This window comes from Urocitellus parryii, chromosome 7, assembly GCF_045843805.1.
Source record: "Urocitellus parryii isolate mUroPar1 chromosome 7, mUroPar1.hap1, whole genome shotgun sequence".
Lineage (NCBI taxonomy): Eukaryota > Metazoa > Chordata > Mammalia > Rodentia > Sciuridae > Urocitellus > Urocitellus parryii.
The window spans coordinates 166,621,631-166,638,365 of NC_135537.1; the positions used below are offsets into that span (position 1 = coordinate 166,621,631).

Consider the following 16,735-nt stretch of genomic DNA (forward strand, 5'->3'; position numbering starts at 1 on the left):
CGGGTTCAATCCTCAGTACCACATACAAAAAACAAAGATGTGTGTCTGCCGAAAACTAAAAATAAATATTAAAATTCTCTCTCTCTCTCTCTCTCTCTAAAAAAAACAACGATATAATATTAAGTGAACAAGATGGGAGAGAGGAAGGGAAGGGAAGTAGGGAAAGGAAGGACAGCAGAATAAAATAGACATTATTATTTCTGTATGTATATATATGACTGCATGACCAATGTGATTCTGCAACCTGTACACTCAGAAAAATGAGAAATTATACCCCATCTGATTCAAATGTATAATACGTCAAGATCATTGTACTGTCATGTGTAACTAATTAAAACAAATCTAAAAAAAAAGAAAAAAAATTAAGTGAACAAAGCAGGATGAGTCCAATATGATCCCAGCACATGTGAGGCACTGGGTTCGATTTATAAAAAATAGATGCATATGTAAATTAATGCACAGAAAAGGCTGCCCCCCAGAATATTAGTAGTGATTACCTCTGGGTGATGACACATAATTTTGACTGATTTGTCTTTGGGCTTTTCTGTAAGTTTTAATGTTGAACAATAATCCTGTATTGGACTGGGGTTGTGGATCAGTGGTAGAGTGCTTGCCTAGCATGTGCAAGGCACCGGGTTCGATTCTCAGCACCGCATATAAATAAATGAACAAAATAAAGATCCATCGACATCTTAAAAAAAAAAAAAAAAGTCCTAGTTTTCTGCATAGGGAAAGCTTTTAAAAAAAATAACCATATATTATCTTTATAACGGGTAGAGGCCCAGAAAAAGTGCACTTTTTTCCCCCCAGCCATATATATATATATAATAATAATTATTATTATTTTTAAAATTTAGAGACAGGGTTTTGCCAAGTTGCTTAGGGCCTCACTTGCTGTGGCTGGCTTTGAACTTTTTTTTTTTTTTTTTTTTAAGAGAGAGTGAGAGAGGAGAAAGAGAGAGAATTTTTAATATTTATTTTTTAGTTCTCGGCGGACACAACATCCTTGTTGGTATGTGGTGCTGAGGATCGAACCCGGGCCGCACGCATTCCAGGCGAGCACGCTACCGCTTGAGCCACATCCCCAGCCCCTGGCTTTGAACTTGCAATCTTCCTGCCTCAGCCTCTCAAGTCGCTGGGATTACAGGTATGGACCACCACACCTGGCTAAAAGCACACTTTGGAAAACATGAAATAAGTAGCCCACACAGGGCTTGCAGTCACCTGGGGCCCTCAGGGTTGGCAAAAGTAAGGTTGAATTGCTCTTTGGGGTGTGGCCAGCTGGCTGGACTGTACATTTACTTATCCAGCAATCCACCCACCCAGCCATCTACCTAACTCCATCCATCTATCCATCTATCCACCCACCCACTCAACTATCCAGCCACACATCCATTGACGTATCTGATCTATCTTATCCTGTCCCTCCTTCCTATCTGCCTGCCTATCTACCTAGTTGCTGGTGCCTTACACAGTTCTGTCTGTTTCTTGGAAGCTGCAGAGAATCATCTTCAGAGGTCTACTGGGGACTCAGGCAGGTGTTTTCAGAGCTCTGTTTGGGAACTGCAGATAGGCACCAAGCTTTTCTCTTGGTCTTGAACCAGTGATCTTGCTCCCTAGAGCCAAACCACTTCAAACATACAAACAGCAGCAGCAAAAAGGGGAGGATATTCCTCTGTCATTCAGCAGCCATGTAGGACCATGACTCGCTGGGCCTGAGACTTACCGGGCGCTTGGTGAGGTCCCAGTTGTGGATAATTCTGGCCGGAATCACTGAAGTATCATCTTGGTGGCAGATGTCACAGTAATAGAGGCCAGAGAAGGCACAGAGTTTGGGTCGTACAAAGGAGAAGCCAATCTGCCGGGAGCAGCCTGGGGAGATAGGCAGTGAGCAGAGAGGGGCAGAGTCAGCTCCAGGTATCACAGAGCTACTATGGTGGGAGGAGCCTGCTAGTTTTATATATATATATATATATATATATATATATATATATATATATATATATAAATATAACTAACATAACTAATGTATATATATGTTATATTTTTTAAAAGAAGAGCACAAGGGTAAAAATGACTCACTTATATTTCCACCACTAATGATCAACACTATTAATGTAACAATACACTATTAGAATTACTATCACACGGCTGAGGATGTGGCTCAAGCAGTAGCTCGCTCGCCTGGCATGCGTGCGGCCCGGGTTCAATCCTCAGGACCACGTACAAACAAAGATGTTGTGTCTGCCAAAAACTAAAAAATAATAAATATTGAAATTCTCTCTCTCTTGCTCTTTAAAACAAAAATTACTGTCCCCATCTTACAGCTAAAGAAATTGATGCTCAGAGGTGAAGAAATCTGTCTGGTTACACAACAACTAGTTTACACAGTGGAAATCAAATTTGGGCTGGGTTGGTCCCAAGCCTGAGATCTCTTCCATGATACTCAGCGTCCTTCATCCAGTGGTTCTGCTTGCTCCCCAATGCCACCTCCTCTCCATCCACCCCCTACCGGGGCCCAGTAATGGAAGCAACCAAGTCAGGGCCAGCAGTGAAGGAGCTGAGGAAGGGGCCACGGTAGTGGATGGGGAAGCCAGCAGAAGCCAGGGTGGCCTGGACATTTCCTGAGACCAGCTTGAACCCTGAGCAGCCTGTTATCTCAGGGGAGTGGGATAGGGCCAGTTTCAGCCGCTTGGTTGAAGGTCTCAGGGGGCACTGGGAGTGGGATGTGGCTGAGGCAAAAATCTAAGGCTGGCTCAAATCCTGAACACATGTTCTGCCTCCCACAGGGGCAGGGGAAAGGGTCCCCCTACCACTGAGCCACTTTGTCCTTGGGACCAAAGTGCAGGATCTCTTGCTTAACAGCTGGCTCACCCTGACCTTCACCTAATTTTCTCAAGGTTTCATTTCAGTGTCTATAAAACTCAGCTGCTACTTGCTATTTTTGTGGGGATATTACAAAGTAATAATGAGACCATATTCTGAAAGTGACCTGCAAACTGAAATACAACCCAGTGTGCACCAATGTCTGCCCAGCCACGGGGCTGTGCTACAGGGTGGAGAGGAAGCAGGAAGTCGGGGTTTCACAGTCCTGGCTGTCAGGCTGTCAGGTGACAGCCATGGGGAGACCTGTTCTCTGTGACAGCACTTACTTCACAGGTGGGAAGTGTCCCCTCACAAGTGCTAAAGTCCTGCCCCTTGGGCTGAAGAGAGAAGGGTGAGTTCTGGGGCAGCAGTGCTGCTTGCAGGTGTTTTCTGTAGGAAGCTCTGCTCAGCCTGTTTCTCCCATCTTCCAGGGGGCCACTGCAGGCCACTTCCTTCCAGACATTTAAGGAGGCTTTCCCCTCTGGTCCTGCAGGCTCCTCCCTTCCCCCAAGTCATCCCTGAAATTGGAACTCAACTTATTGTGGCCTTCTGCAGCAGTGCAGCTGGCATGTCCCCCTGCACAGGGGAGTGAGTGGTATATCACATAGGCTTGGACAATTCAAGGGCAGAGAGCCTCTGGGGTCCTCTCCACTAGCACAGGCTCTGAGAGAGCAACCATCAAGGTCCAGTTCTGTCTCTAACATTTACTAGCTGTATGAGCCTGAGCCAAGGCACTTACCAGCTCTGGGCCTCAGCTTCCTCACCTATAAACAGAGTAACAGCCCCAGTCTCTACTAAATGAGATAATCCAAATAAAGCATCTGGCTCAGTGCCCCACACAAAGGTATTAGATTCAATGGTGATAATAACAAGGCAGATGCAGTGACATGAAATAATACCCATAATGTATTACTAAGGAGAAAAAAACAAATTGCAGAATAACACATAGAGCTGTGCTGCCCGAGACAGTGCCATGCACCATAGGTGTCCCTTTTAAGTGAATTTAGCAAATTAAAAAAAAAAATTTTTTTAGTTGTAGAAGAATACAATACCTTTATTTTATTTATTTTTATGTGGTGCTGAGGATCGAGCCCAGGGTCTCACACATGCTAGGCAAGTGCTTTACCACTGAGTCACCACCCCAGCCCTTAAGTGAATTTAAATGAAAAACAGTTCCTTATGCACACTAGCCACGTGTTAAGCACCCAGTGACCACACGTGGCTCACAGCTACCACAGCAGACAGCACAGATCTAGAACTTTTCATTAACACAGGAAGTTCTACTGGATAGCATGGAATAGCATGACTTGCAAAAACATGCACAAATATTTGCTTTGGGAGAATCCCAGGCCCCTTTTGTAAAAGAATATGACAGTGTAGCAAGAAGATAATGCAGAAAGGAGACAGCAACAGGAAGCATGGTTGTCACCCACAGGTCCCACCCAGCAGCAGGAGAGGGGAGAGACAGGGGGCTGCCCAAGAGCAGGCAGCTGGCCCCACTGGGTGCTGGGGAGGTGCAGAGGCTTCCTGGAAGCCCACTGATACGTCAACTCAGGGGAAGGATGAAGGCACAGGGAGGGCCCCAAATCAGGAAGTAGAGCAAGGCTGGCAGGCAGTGGGTGGTGGGAGTCAGCACCTGCACAGAAGCAGCCCTGGGAGTCCAGGCCTTTCTCCGTGGGGATGGCCACCAGGTACTGCAACAGGAAGCCATTCTCCCGGGTGGCGAACTTCAGCACCTCCTGACAGTTTTCATCCAGACTCCCGCCAAGTGTCACGGCCTCCTCGGCTGTCTCCAGGTATGATGCCAAGACCTTGCGGACCAGGTCCCTCCACAGGGCAGCCTCCTCGGCAGTCCCTGCCTGCAGCTTCAGCACGGCCTTGGCTGTGATGATTTTGAAAAAGGCCGGGCCCCCTAGGCTTGTGTCCGGCAGGATGTCTCGGATGGTCTCTACTCCATGGCTGTCACTTAGCATCTTCTCATTGTTTTTCACTCGAAAGCATTTAAGAGACTCCAAAGACAGGGAAAAAATATAGGGTATCCAGGTCCTGTCTGCATACAGGTACAGAAGGGATTCTTTGATAGCATCTGGCTCCGGAACTTGGGCAGATGTCCAGTCAAACTGTGTGCCCTGGGGGACTGTGGGCTCCGGAAGCAAGGCTGAGTAAGAGAGGTGTCCACCTAGGGGAACCTCAGCGGGGTCCTCAGGTTGGTCTGGATACTGGATGTTCACCCACTCGTCCTCCTGCTGAGGCCGGACCTTCTGCAGGGCCTCCCGCACCCGGTCAAGCCAGTCCTCGGCCTCATCCTGAGAGGAGGCACGCAGGGCCAGCTTCTTGCCAGAGAAGACTAGCTCAAAGCGCCCATCGCTGTGGGCCGGCCCCACTGCCTCACAGCGCAGCAGAGAGCAGCTTTCCACACAGGTGCGCTCCTCATCACTCAGGTAGAGGCGGAGCTCCAGCGGGGAGAGCTCGCAGAAGAACTCCTTCCAGATGCCCATGGCCCCTCGCCGAGCCACTGTGCCCAGCTTCATGAGGCCCCGGAATGGGTTGGACAGCCCTAGAAGCAGAAAGAGGCACTTTAGAGTATGAGCCACAGTGGAAATCCCCAGAACACAGCGGGTCGTGGGCCACTGTCAGATGGGATTCTGAAAGCTGGATGGGAATATTTTTGAGCACCTTGGCCAATCCTCCTCAGCACTGACCTCATTTCCTGCACTTTGGTGAGAAGATGAATGTGCTCATATACACTCTGGCATCTGGGCCTTCATTGGACCTTGCCTCCTGTCATTAGGTTGTGCTTCTAAGTGAGGCCAACTCCTCCCCACACCCACACAAGGCCAAGGACACCTTTCCAGCAATTCCCTTTCTCCTGTGTCGCTCTTTCCTCCCTTCTCTACTTGATCAGGCCCTCTGGCACACAGAATGCTGTAATTTCTCCCATCTTTAAAATCTCTCGCCCCAACTCACATCTCTAATTACCACTTTGTTTCTTAGTCCTTTTTACAGAAAACCTGCTTAAGAAGTACAGGCATCTCTGGCTCTATTGCTGCTCCCATTCCTTCTTGAACCTGCTCCAGTTAGACTTCTGACTTCTCACTTTACTGAAACTACTCCTGGGAAGGCCACCAATACCCTCCTTGTGGCCAAACCTAAGGCCTCCCTGGAGGCCGTACCTGACCCTTTATCTCCTCAGCTCCCGGACCTCTCAGGGCTGGAGCACTCTGGGGCTCAGCCCTGGGTCCCTGTCTGCTCTGTGGATACCCACTCCCTAGCTGAGCTTACCTGCTCTCAGGGCTTTATGCCAGCAGACCCTGCCCCCTTTTTTCCTCTAGCCTGGACTTCACCCATGAACTTTAATACATCCACCTGCTCCACATATGTCTAATAGATGTCTTAAAGCTGACATGCCAAAAATGAATTCCTAATTTTCTTGCTGCAAAACTGCTTCTTCCCTAATGTTCTTTATCTCATAAAATGGAGAACTTCATCCTTCTAGTTTCCTAGGCTAAAAACCATAGAGTTATCCCAGATTTTTCTTTTTCACCTTATATCCAAACCTTCAGCAAATCCTCTTCAGCAAATCCTCTGAGCTTCATTACATATCTAATAGTCCCCTGCTTCTCCCCCACCTCTACTACCTCACAGCTCAGGCCACTGTCATCTCTTTCTTGGATTATGACGACAGTCCCCTGACTGGTTTGGCATCCCCTGCTGTCCTTCAGTATAGGAGCTGGAATGATTAGTTTAAAAGATAAGCTAGAACATGTCCCTCTGCCATTCTGTCCCCAGAACAAATGCCTACCTACCTTTCATGGTCCATAGGCCTCCATGCCACTGACCTCATCTCTCACCACCCCTCCCCACTCTGCGCCAGTTGCTCTGGTCACCACTGTCCCCTGAACATGTTAAGCATGTTCTTGGCACAGGATTTGCATTTTTCTCACAGTTTGAAACACACGGATGACCTCATGCCTCCTTCCCTTCTCCCTTCCCATGACCTCACATGTCACCCTATTTGTGAGGGTGCTCTGGCTACCCTCTAGCCTGGCACTCCTTGACTCCTTATTTTCTAGGGCTCTAATCACCACCTAACCACTCTCTATGATTACTTGACAGTTTTTTTTTTTATTTCCTGGATCCCTCTGCCAGAATCCAAGTCCCATATGCTTCCCCCTGTGTCCTACACATCTAGAATACTGCCTGGCACATTAGAGACACCAACGAATACCTGCTCAATGAACAAAGGAATGAAGGCCTGTGACCCACACTGCTCAATGCTCCTTGCTCCTCTGGAGTCTGCTACATTATAAGGAGGGGTCCAATATCCCCCAGCCTGGAGATTTGTACTGCATAGGATTTCCTGACCCCATGGATATCCTATGTAAGAAGCATACCACTGGGGGTAAGGGTTGTGGCTCAGTGGTAGAGCGCTTGCCTAGTATGTGTGAGGAACTGGGTTTGATGCTCAGTACCACATAAAAATAAATAAAAAAAATATTGTGTCCATCTACCACTAAAAAAAAAAAAAAGAAAGAAAGAAAGAAAAAGAAAAAAAAAAGAAAGAAAGAAAAAAAAAGAAAGAAAGACAAAGAAAAAAGCACACCTTCTCAGACATGATTAGAGACCACAGCCAAAAGCAGGTGGGACAAACCCAAAAGAAGCCAACATGGAGACCAGGGCTCTTCCCACCCAGAGCCCCATGGACCTGACAGAATTCTCAGCTGAGAAGAAACTGATGCCAGGACCCCATTATTTTGTTTGTTATAAAAGGAACTCATTTTGAGGGTTACAGAAAAATTAGGTTATGGTTATTTAGTGCTTTTTGGAATTTCATAGGGTGGGACCTTCACAATAAATAGCACATGGAGGACAGAAACAAATACAAGACCTGATAAAGCCCACCAGCTTTGTTAAATGAACCATCTAAAATAAGGCTTTTAGAAGGAGCTGTTAGAACACCTCGGCCTCCAAGGTGCAGGGTGCTCTGAGCACAGAGGGAATCAAGAATCCTCTGTAATTCTCAATTTTATAGTGCAATTTCAGGGAGCGTATTTCTGTTTCAATATATGAAATAGTATTTTAATTCTCTGTAGATAGGTTTTAACACTATCTCAATAAGATTTTATAAGAGAAGACAGTACTTTTCCTAAAATGCTCTCCTGAATTACTAAGCACGAGTATGCCTCTTATTACATTCTGATATGAAGTTTCTCTAGGAGAACACGCCACCCATTGGATAATGGCAAACAAGACTTTACAACTGCACGGTCCCTGCCGAGCCACCTACCCATCTGCCTGCGGTGCACCACCCGGAAGTTCTTATGCTCCGGAGCTGGTGCTGCCCTGGCTTTCCTGCTTCCTGGGGAAGGCACACATGCTTTGTCTAATGCCCCCAGGGAGCAGCTCTTTCTTGGTCCTTGAGAAAAATGCCTGTGGAGAGCAGGCCTTGACTCTGGAGTCCCTCGAGCACCAGCTCCGGAGCCATCTGCGGTGCTCTCAGGGGCTTGCTCCTGGGTAGGCCGGTAGAAGTCATCTTCAGAGATCCAGTTTCTGCTTTTCTGTTGAGAAAGAAGTAAAGATAGAGATTGTCTGATGTTTAAGGTTTAAAAAATTATATACCATAAAATGACGCCCCCCCACTTTTTTTTGTGGTGCTGGGGATTGAACCCAGGGCCTTGTGCATGCGAGGCAAGCACTCTACTAACTGAGCTCTATCCCCAGCCCAAAATGAACCCACTTTTAAGGGTATATAATTCAATAATTTTGGTATATTCCCAGAGTTGTGCAACCATCCCCTTAATCTAAGTTCAGAACATTTTCATCACACCAAAAAGAAACCCATACCTACTGGCAGGCACCCTCATTTCCCCATGACCATTCCGGCTCTGGGAAACCACTCATCTATTTTCTGGTTTTATAGATTTACACAATCTGGCTATTTCATAGAAAAGGAATCATATAATGTGTGATCTTTTGTGACTGACTTTTTTCTCTTAGCATAATGTTTTCACCAAGTATATGTGAAAATTCAAATTCTTTTTTATGGCCAAATAATTGTATAGATGAACCACATTTTATTTATCCATTCATGAGTTGATGGGTATTTGGGATGTTTCCACTTTTGGCTATTGTGATTAATACTGCTATGAAAATCCATGTACATGTTTTTGTGTGGATTCAGGTTTCTCTCTTCTTGGCTACATACTTAGGAGTGGATTTGTGGGGTTGTATGTAACTCTAAGTTTAACATATTGAGGACCTGTTAAACCATTTCCCAAAGTGACTACACAATTTTACATTCCCACCAACAATTTATGAGGGAACTAATTTCTCTATAAACTCTCCAATGTTTGTTATTTCTTGATTACAGCCATCCTGATGGGTGTGAAGGGCTATCTCATTGCAGTTTTCTTTTTTTCTCTCATTGCTGTTTTGATCTGCACCTCCCTAATGTCTAATGATACTGAACATCTTTTCATGTGTTGGGTGGTATTAATATATCTTCTTTGGGAAAAAAAAACAATTTGAATCCTTTGGCCATTTTTAATTGAGTAATTTATCTTTGTTGTTAAGTGCTGAGTTGTGGCCCCCCTCCCCCGCAAAGACTTGTTGAGCTCTTAACCCCAGCACCTCAGAATGTGATCTTTATTTAGATGTAGATGTAATTAGTTAAGATGAAGTCATACTAGAGTAGGGTAGACCCTTCATCCAAAACGAGTTATGTCCTTATACAAAGAGAAGGCAAGACACACACAGAGGAGAACACCAGTGAAGACAGAGCACAGAGGGGGAATGCGGGGGAAGGTGGAGGGTGAGTCTACAAGTTCAGCGACACCAAGGTTTGCTGGCTACACTGGAAGTGAAGAGAAAGGAATGGCACAGATTCCTCACTGTAATCTCCAGAAGGAATCAACCCTGCTGACATCTGGATTTTAAACTTCTAGCCTCCAGAGCTATCAAAGAACACATTTCTGTTATTGTAAGCTGTCTGGTTTATGGCACCCTATCATGGCTGCAAGGGTTCTTTAACATTCTAGGAACTAGACCTTGACCCAGTTATATGATTCGCCAGTGATCTCTCCCATTCTTTGTCTGTCTTTTCACTTTCTTTCTTTAATTTGTTCTTTTTAGGTATACACGACAGTAGACAAAAGAGTGTATTTTGACACATCATGTATACATTGAGTATAACTTATTCTAATCTTTCGCTTTCTTTTTTTTTTAATTTAATCTTTATTTTTTTTAATCTATTTATTTTTTATGTGGTGCTGTGGATCGAACCCAGAGCCTCACCCGTGCTAGACAAGTGCTCTGCCACTGAGCCACAACCCCAGCTTTCTTTTCACTTTCTTAATGGTGCCTCTGGAAGCACAAAAGTTTTTAATTTTGATGAAGTCCAATTTACCTATTTTTTTCTTTTGTCTCTGCTCCTGGTGTTGTAACTAAGAAACCATCGCCAAAGCCAGCATCATGAAGATCTACTCCTACGCTTTCTACTAAAAGCTTTACAATTTTAGCTCTTACATTTAGGTCTATGCTCAGTGTTAATTTTTGTGCTAGGTCTAAGGAAGGAGTGCAATTTGATCCCTTTGCAGGTGGATGCCAGCTGCCCATGAGCATGTTGGTTTTTCTGCCCTGCTTATGGGGCTGGAGATGAGGGAGGTGTGGGGAACAGGACTCAGTTCTGTGCCTGCCTCTGCCTTGGCCGCCCTAGAATGCCACCACAGGCAGGTCCTTCCCCGCCCCTTTTGCGGTGCTCTCTGCGTGCCCTCTCTGTCTGAAGCTCACCTAACAGAGGAAGTCAGAGAAGTGTGGGGTCTGTGGGCTAGTGGGAATGAATTCCAGTTCCTTTATTTCACTATTTCAAGCCCTCCCTGCTTCTGTGCCCAAAAATGCAAAAGCAGAGGCAAGGAAGCTGACTGGGCTGTCCTGTGTGGCTGTCTACACAGAGGATATGAGTCACTCGAGGGGTGGGACCAGCCCAGCTGTTTTGTTAAGTGCCATCAGCCTCACCCTGATGTTGCTATTTCCAACCCCTAAATCAAGACATCCTCCTTGCTTATGTAGACAGGGAAGAGGAGCTGGGCTGGGGCTGGCTGCCCCAGAAGGGTACGTTTTCACAGTTTAATCCATTCAGATGCTCTAAGACTCCTAAGTCAAGAGCTGCAAATCTGATTCAGGCACTTGGGGAACCTCCCAGAACTGGGCCCCCAAGGCCTCCTCCACAGACCCTCAGAATTGGCAGGTGCGTCCTCTGCCAGGGATGGGAAGATCTGTCAATGGCTACTGGGGAACATGTACAATGCTGCATTCTTAACAAAGACTGCCTCTGACATCAAGACCCTGAGGAAAACAGGCCGAAGCAGCTCCCTGAAACCATGATGCTATCCTGGCAGCCTCTCACACACTTGTGACATCCTTCCCACCATCTGTAGCCCCTGCTCATAGCCCTGATGGGAGACATCATCCATCACCTCCTCCTTAAGCTTCTTTATTGATTCTCAACCCACACTTCCTCCCACAGTCCCAGATGGGCCAGGGTCCCCTAATGAATCCAGTGATATTCTATGCTTAACCCCACCTTGTTTGAACAGTCCTATTTTTCTTGATATCTCCCACTAAAGGACATGGCACAGGGTCATAAAAGATGGGGAATAAATCTTGACTGTCCCAATGTTTTTAGTATAATATAAGAAAGGTGGTTTGAAGGAACTGGAAGGATGGAAACAAATGTGAATGTTATGACCATGGATAGGGAGGGCTTCTCTCTCCACTGAGGAGAGGGAGACTACTAGGAAATATGCAGACCCTAGTTCACTGACCACAGAGCAGCCTCCAGGAAAAGGTTCTCTAGAGAAAACCTTTGGCTCTCTCAAACAACAGGGAAAAGCTTTGGGAAGCAGATTCCTTGGAAAAAGCACTGAGAGTATGTGTCCTGCAAAACCCTATCAAAGAACACACCTGGCAGGTGCTGTGGGGAGGGAGAAAATGTGCCTGCAAAACCATCACACAGGGGTTCCCTTTTCTCTCTCCTTTACTATGCCTGTTGGTTCAGGGGCTCACATTTGGCCAGCTCCCTGCCCCTTTAATAGTGAGGGGAATCACTACTGACCCAATAACTATATTAGAGTACCACCTGCCACCAGGGACCCAAGACAGAGGAATGCCACCTTGAGTTACTCAGGTACCATGATGACACTGTACACAATAGATAAGTTCCAGAGAGAGAGAGATCTAGCTAAGGAATGCAATGCTGGGTCTCTGGATCACCTTCAAAAGGATTGGACATTCTGTCTAGGCTGTCCTCATTATGACAGGCAAAGGGACTTTGTACCCATGACTGTGCCATAGGTGGGTGGTCCATGGGGGATTGATTTGACCAACTCATAGACAGTCACTCTGGGTAGCTTCCAGTTTTCTGCACCTTCCTACCCAGCACTTAGCACAAGTGTAACTGTGATGTGGATCATCATTTGTCTAATCTAGTGTCTGTCCCCAAAGGGTAGGGATCTTGTCTGTCCTGTTTCATCTCTGTATCCCTAGCATCCACCATGGTGCTTGGCTCATAGTAGATGCTTTCTGTTGAATTAATGAAAAACTAAACATTTTTAAAAGAAAAGCTGAATGGCTCTGAGGGCTATAAAACTTGACATTGACCCCCAACATTCCTCGAAACATTTTTGCTCAAATAATAAGCATGGAAGCACAGAAAGATAAGGAACTCAGGAACAGGCATGCAGGGCACGGCTCAGCATAACCTTCAGCATGGCTTGGCAGTCACCTTGCACAACCTTTAGGGGCCCATAACATTCATCTTCCAGAAGTACATCCAAAGCCATTTTCAGGATAGTAAATACAGAGAATCTAGCTCACATTTATAGTTATATGATTTATATAGTCATATTCAATAATGTGTGAATATGTAGTGAGACCCCCTAGCAGCTTAGCGAGACCCTGTCTCAAAATAAAAGATAGAAAGGACTGGGGTTTAGCTCAGTGGTAAAGTGCCCCAGGTTCAACTGCCAGTAACCCCTCCATCATGAATATACACAATCTTATGAATACACTAAAACCCACTGAATTATACTTTGATTAATTGTATTTCAAATAAGGCTGTTAGGAAGCGGGAGAAGTGCCTCTCTAGGCTTCATGGCCCTGACCCCAACCTGAGTCATATGATCTAGAAGCTAATACCCAGGGAGAAATAAGCACGGATAGAGCTGAAAAAGCAAGACCACATCCCAACCTGAGCCCCAGATGGCAGCTGGGATAAACTTGGGGTTTTCTAATTTCTGCCTCTGTTTCTCACGACTCTCTTTTGCCCTCCATGGTATAGTTCAACTGTAAAGGCCAGAGAGAGTCATCAGAGAAACTCACACCTACAAAGGGGTTCATTTTCTCTCTTTCACTGTGGCCTCTCTCCCTCTTCCTCTATAGGTCTCCAGAGGCATTCCAGAGCAGCTGCCTTCGCTCACCCTGCCCTGTTAGGTAGCTGGGACTTGAGTCATAGAAAGGGCAGATACCACGCACATACCTTCCTGCAAACACTCAATAAAAGTCAATAACTTTGGGAAATGTCAAAGGCCACAGGAACAAGTGTAAAAGGCTAAGGAGCTCTAGTGCACAGATTGACAGGTGCTTCATTGGGCCAGCAGTCCTAAAGCCTCTCGGCCTACAGCACTCTCAAGGAGAGGCTTTAGGGCTGTCTCTCCTAAGGTTCCTAACAAATCTTACTGGCCAGTGCTATCTACTAGAAAAACAGTGTGGGCCACATGTATAATGTTAAATGTTCTAGTAGGCATATAAAAAAAGGCAAAAAGAGAGTTAGGGGCATAGCTCAGTGGTAGAGTGCTTGCCTCGCATGTGGAAGGCACTGGGTTTGATCCTTAGCTCCACATTAAAATAAGATAAAGGTTCATTTAACACTAAAAAAAAAAAAAAAAAAAAAAAAAAAAAATTTAAAAGGTAAAAAGAAACAGGTGAATTTTAATCTATCTTATTTAGTCCAATATGCCCAAAATCTTTTCATTTTAACATGGAATCAATAAAAAAACTCATAAAAATAAAAATTACTGAGGGCTGGGGAGATAGCTCAGTTGGTGCTTGCCTCCAATCCCTAGCATCACAAAAAATATTGAAAGGTTTTTATTCTTTTATCTTTTTCACACTAAGTTGTCAAAATACAGTGCTTATTTTATATAGCATATCTCAGTTTGGACTGGTCATATTTCAAGTGCCCAACAGCCACATGGACTGCCACATTGGACCATGTAGTTCTAAAACCTGGGTCAAGGAAAAATGTGTATTTTTCAAAGCCTGGTATTTTATAAAAATATTAATTTAATGATAATAAATACTAAGGAGGAAACTAAGGCTCAGAGATGCAAAGTCACCTGCCTAAGGCCTTAAGCTGGTGAGTGGTAGTGGTTAAGAGGAGAGACTGTGACCAGGTAGGGATTACCTTCTTCACAGAGTTGATGTGAAGCTACAAGAGGTACATACATGGGAAGTGATTGGCACAGCACCTGGCTCATCTCCACTCCTCACAGCCCAAGAAACACTAGCTCATCATTTCCATGCTATTAACACTACTGCAGGCAGGAGAGGGAGGTTAATGGGGAGAAGGCAGAGACTCAGGGTCATTAGCTGGGGAAACCCTGCTTCTGCTCTGAATCATTTCCCCAGGACTTCCCCAAATCCTGCACCACTCACCGGGCTGGTGGGGGAGGAAACCACAAGCTTCAGTCCAACTGTACCATCCTCCAGGGCCTTCTGCTGGGCACTCCTGTGGCTGACTGCTGCGTCTGTCTCTTTCGTAGCACTAGAGGGCTGCTGGTCTGAAGTGCTCCCCATATGTTCAGCTTGGGCAACATCTGGTTGCTGCACATCTGGGATGTCAGATGCCTGGGAAAGTGATTCCTGCTTGTGACCACCATCTGGGCTCCCAGAAGATGCTTGGGCAGCAAGGGATTCTGCAGGCACATCAAAGTCTAGGTGTGTACGCGTGGCCAGGGAGAGTGAGGCCTGTGGCGTGGGGATCTCCGTCTTTTGGCTTAGTCCATTGGTTGGCACAGAGTTTACCTGGGCTTTGCTGAATTCTGACAATACCCTAGAAGTTTTTAAACAAAGAAATCTGTGTATAAGATGATGGATAGAAGGCCTAAGGCTACTGGGACAGTGGTAAGAATGGAAAAATGCTGTTCTGTGATTTAAACAACCAAATAAAACAACACTCTCTTCAATACCCATTGCACTCCCCAGCCCCCAGCCCCACACAGCCCTCTAGACATACCCCACAAAGGTTGTCCCTGGTCAGGGCTTAGTCATACCAGATGGTCAGGTGAGCTGTGTAGTCAGGATCTCAGGCAAAATGTTCACAGGGTACAAATGAACACTTGCACATGGAACGAACTGCCTTTCTGAGAGTCTGCTCAAACAAATGGTTGTGTGGGCAATTGTTTCCCCAACACTGTCTGTGACAGAGACTCCAGGACAGATGGTGTCTACAGTGGGGATCCCCATCAGCAAAGCAGAAGAGACACCAAGACTGCTGGGACAGGGACTGGGTGAGATGAGGTTATACTTTGTCTTGTGATAGTCACCAGGGCAGCAGGGAGGGAATGAGGTGCAAGGGTTAATTCCCCTCAGAGCTGGACTGGGTGTGGGATCACAGAAACCTCATGTCCCCAGAAGTTGAGCCCAGTGTACACCAAGAGTAGAAGGGTGTGTACAAGTGTACACAGGGTGTATCTCTTCATGCTCCTGTGGGACTGCCACTCCTTGTCTCTGAGGCGCTTTCTGGGGCCACAGGGAGTCAATGTTACTGTCACAGTATCCATGTATACTGCACAAAACATATTTCTGAGCCTTCTGGAATGTGCCCTGGCTAGTGACTGCTCCTCCCTCGCCTGTGGTTTCTGAGAATCCAAGTTTGTTTTCTAAAATAAACCTATTTGCTGTTTTCTCTTCGGCTTATAAAATCAGCAGAGTTTGCCTTAGATGGTAACAAGGTTGTTTGCAGTCCAAAATCTGCACACATCTACTTAAACTGGGTTCAGAAGATGTTAAACGCCCCTTAATTGGGCCTGACAGACATGAGGATTTTAGCACCCAGGTTGCTTACCTGCTTGTCTTCCCACTGAGCTGTGCTCTTTCCTATGCCATCCTAACTCAAAACATTCCAAGACAGATAGTCAGAATTAGGAGACCAACCCATATACTTACGAGCAACTGACTTTCAACATGGACACCAAGACATTTCAATGGGGGAAAGAACAGTATTTTCAACAAATGGTGCTGGAAATCAGTGAACAGACACATGCAAAAAGAATAAAGTTTGAATGTGATCTCACAAATTAACTCACAATGAATCAAAGACCTAAATGTAAGAGCTAAAGCTATAAAAGAAAGCTAAAGCTTAGAAGAAGATATAGGTATAGTTGGGTGCAATGATGTATGCCTGTAATCCTAGTTACTTGGGAGGCTGAAACAGGAGGATTTTGAGTTTGAGGCCAGTCTGAGCAACATGGTGAGATCCTGTCTCAACAAATAAATTAATTAAACAAATAAATAAGGCATAAATTTTGTGTCTTTGGATTAGGTAATGGTTTCTCAGATGTGACATCTAAGCCTCAGTGATTAATATAGATAAATTGGATTACCTCAAAATTAAAAACTTTTGTGTTCCTAATGATCTATCAAAAAAGTGAGGGGCTTGGATATATAGCTTGGTAGAGCCCTTGCCTACCATGTACAAGGTCTGGATTCCATCCCTAGCACTGATAAAAAATAAAAAAAATAAAGCATAATGACAACACACAGAATGAGAGAAAATATTTGCAGATCATACATAAAAGTCTAATATCCAAAT

General features: G+C 45.4%; 1 protein-coding gene across 1 annotated transcript in view; it reads right to left on the reverse strand.

The window, feature by feature from the left end:
* The window catches only part of Plekhm1 (pleckstrin homology and RUN domain containing M1), a 47,453-nt gene that overhangs the window by 13,688 nt on the left and 17,030 nt on the right, over positions 1 to 16,735 (reverse strand). Inside the window, exons 5-8 of the mRNA XM_026408225.2 lie at positions 14,578 to 14,974; positions 8,153 to 8,423; positions 4,502 to 5,422; positions 1,727 to 1,872 (exon numbers count right to left, since the gene is read on the reverse strand). Of these exons, the coding sequence (XP_026264010.2) occupies positions 1,727 to 1,872; positions 4,502 to 5,422; positions 8,153 to 8,423; positions 14,578 to 14,974 (1,735 nt within the window). The remainder of the gene's footprint in view (positions 1 to 1,726; positions 1,873 to 4,501; positions 5,423 to 8,152; positions 8,424 to 14,577; positions 14,975 to 16,735) is intronic.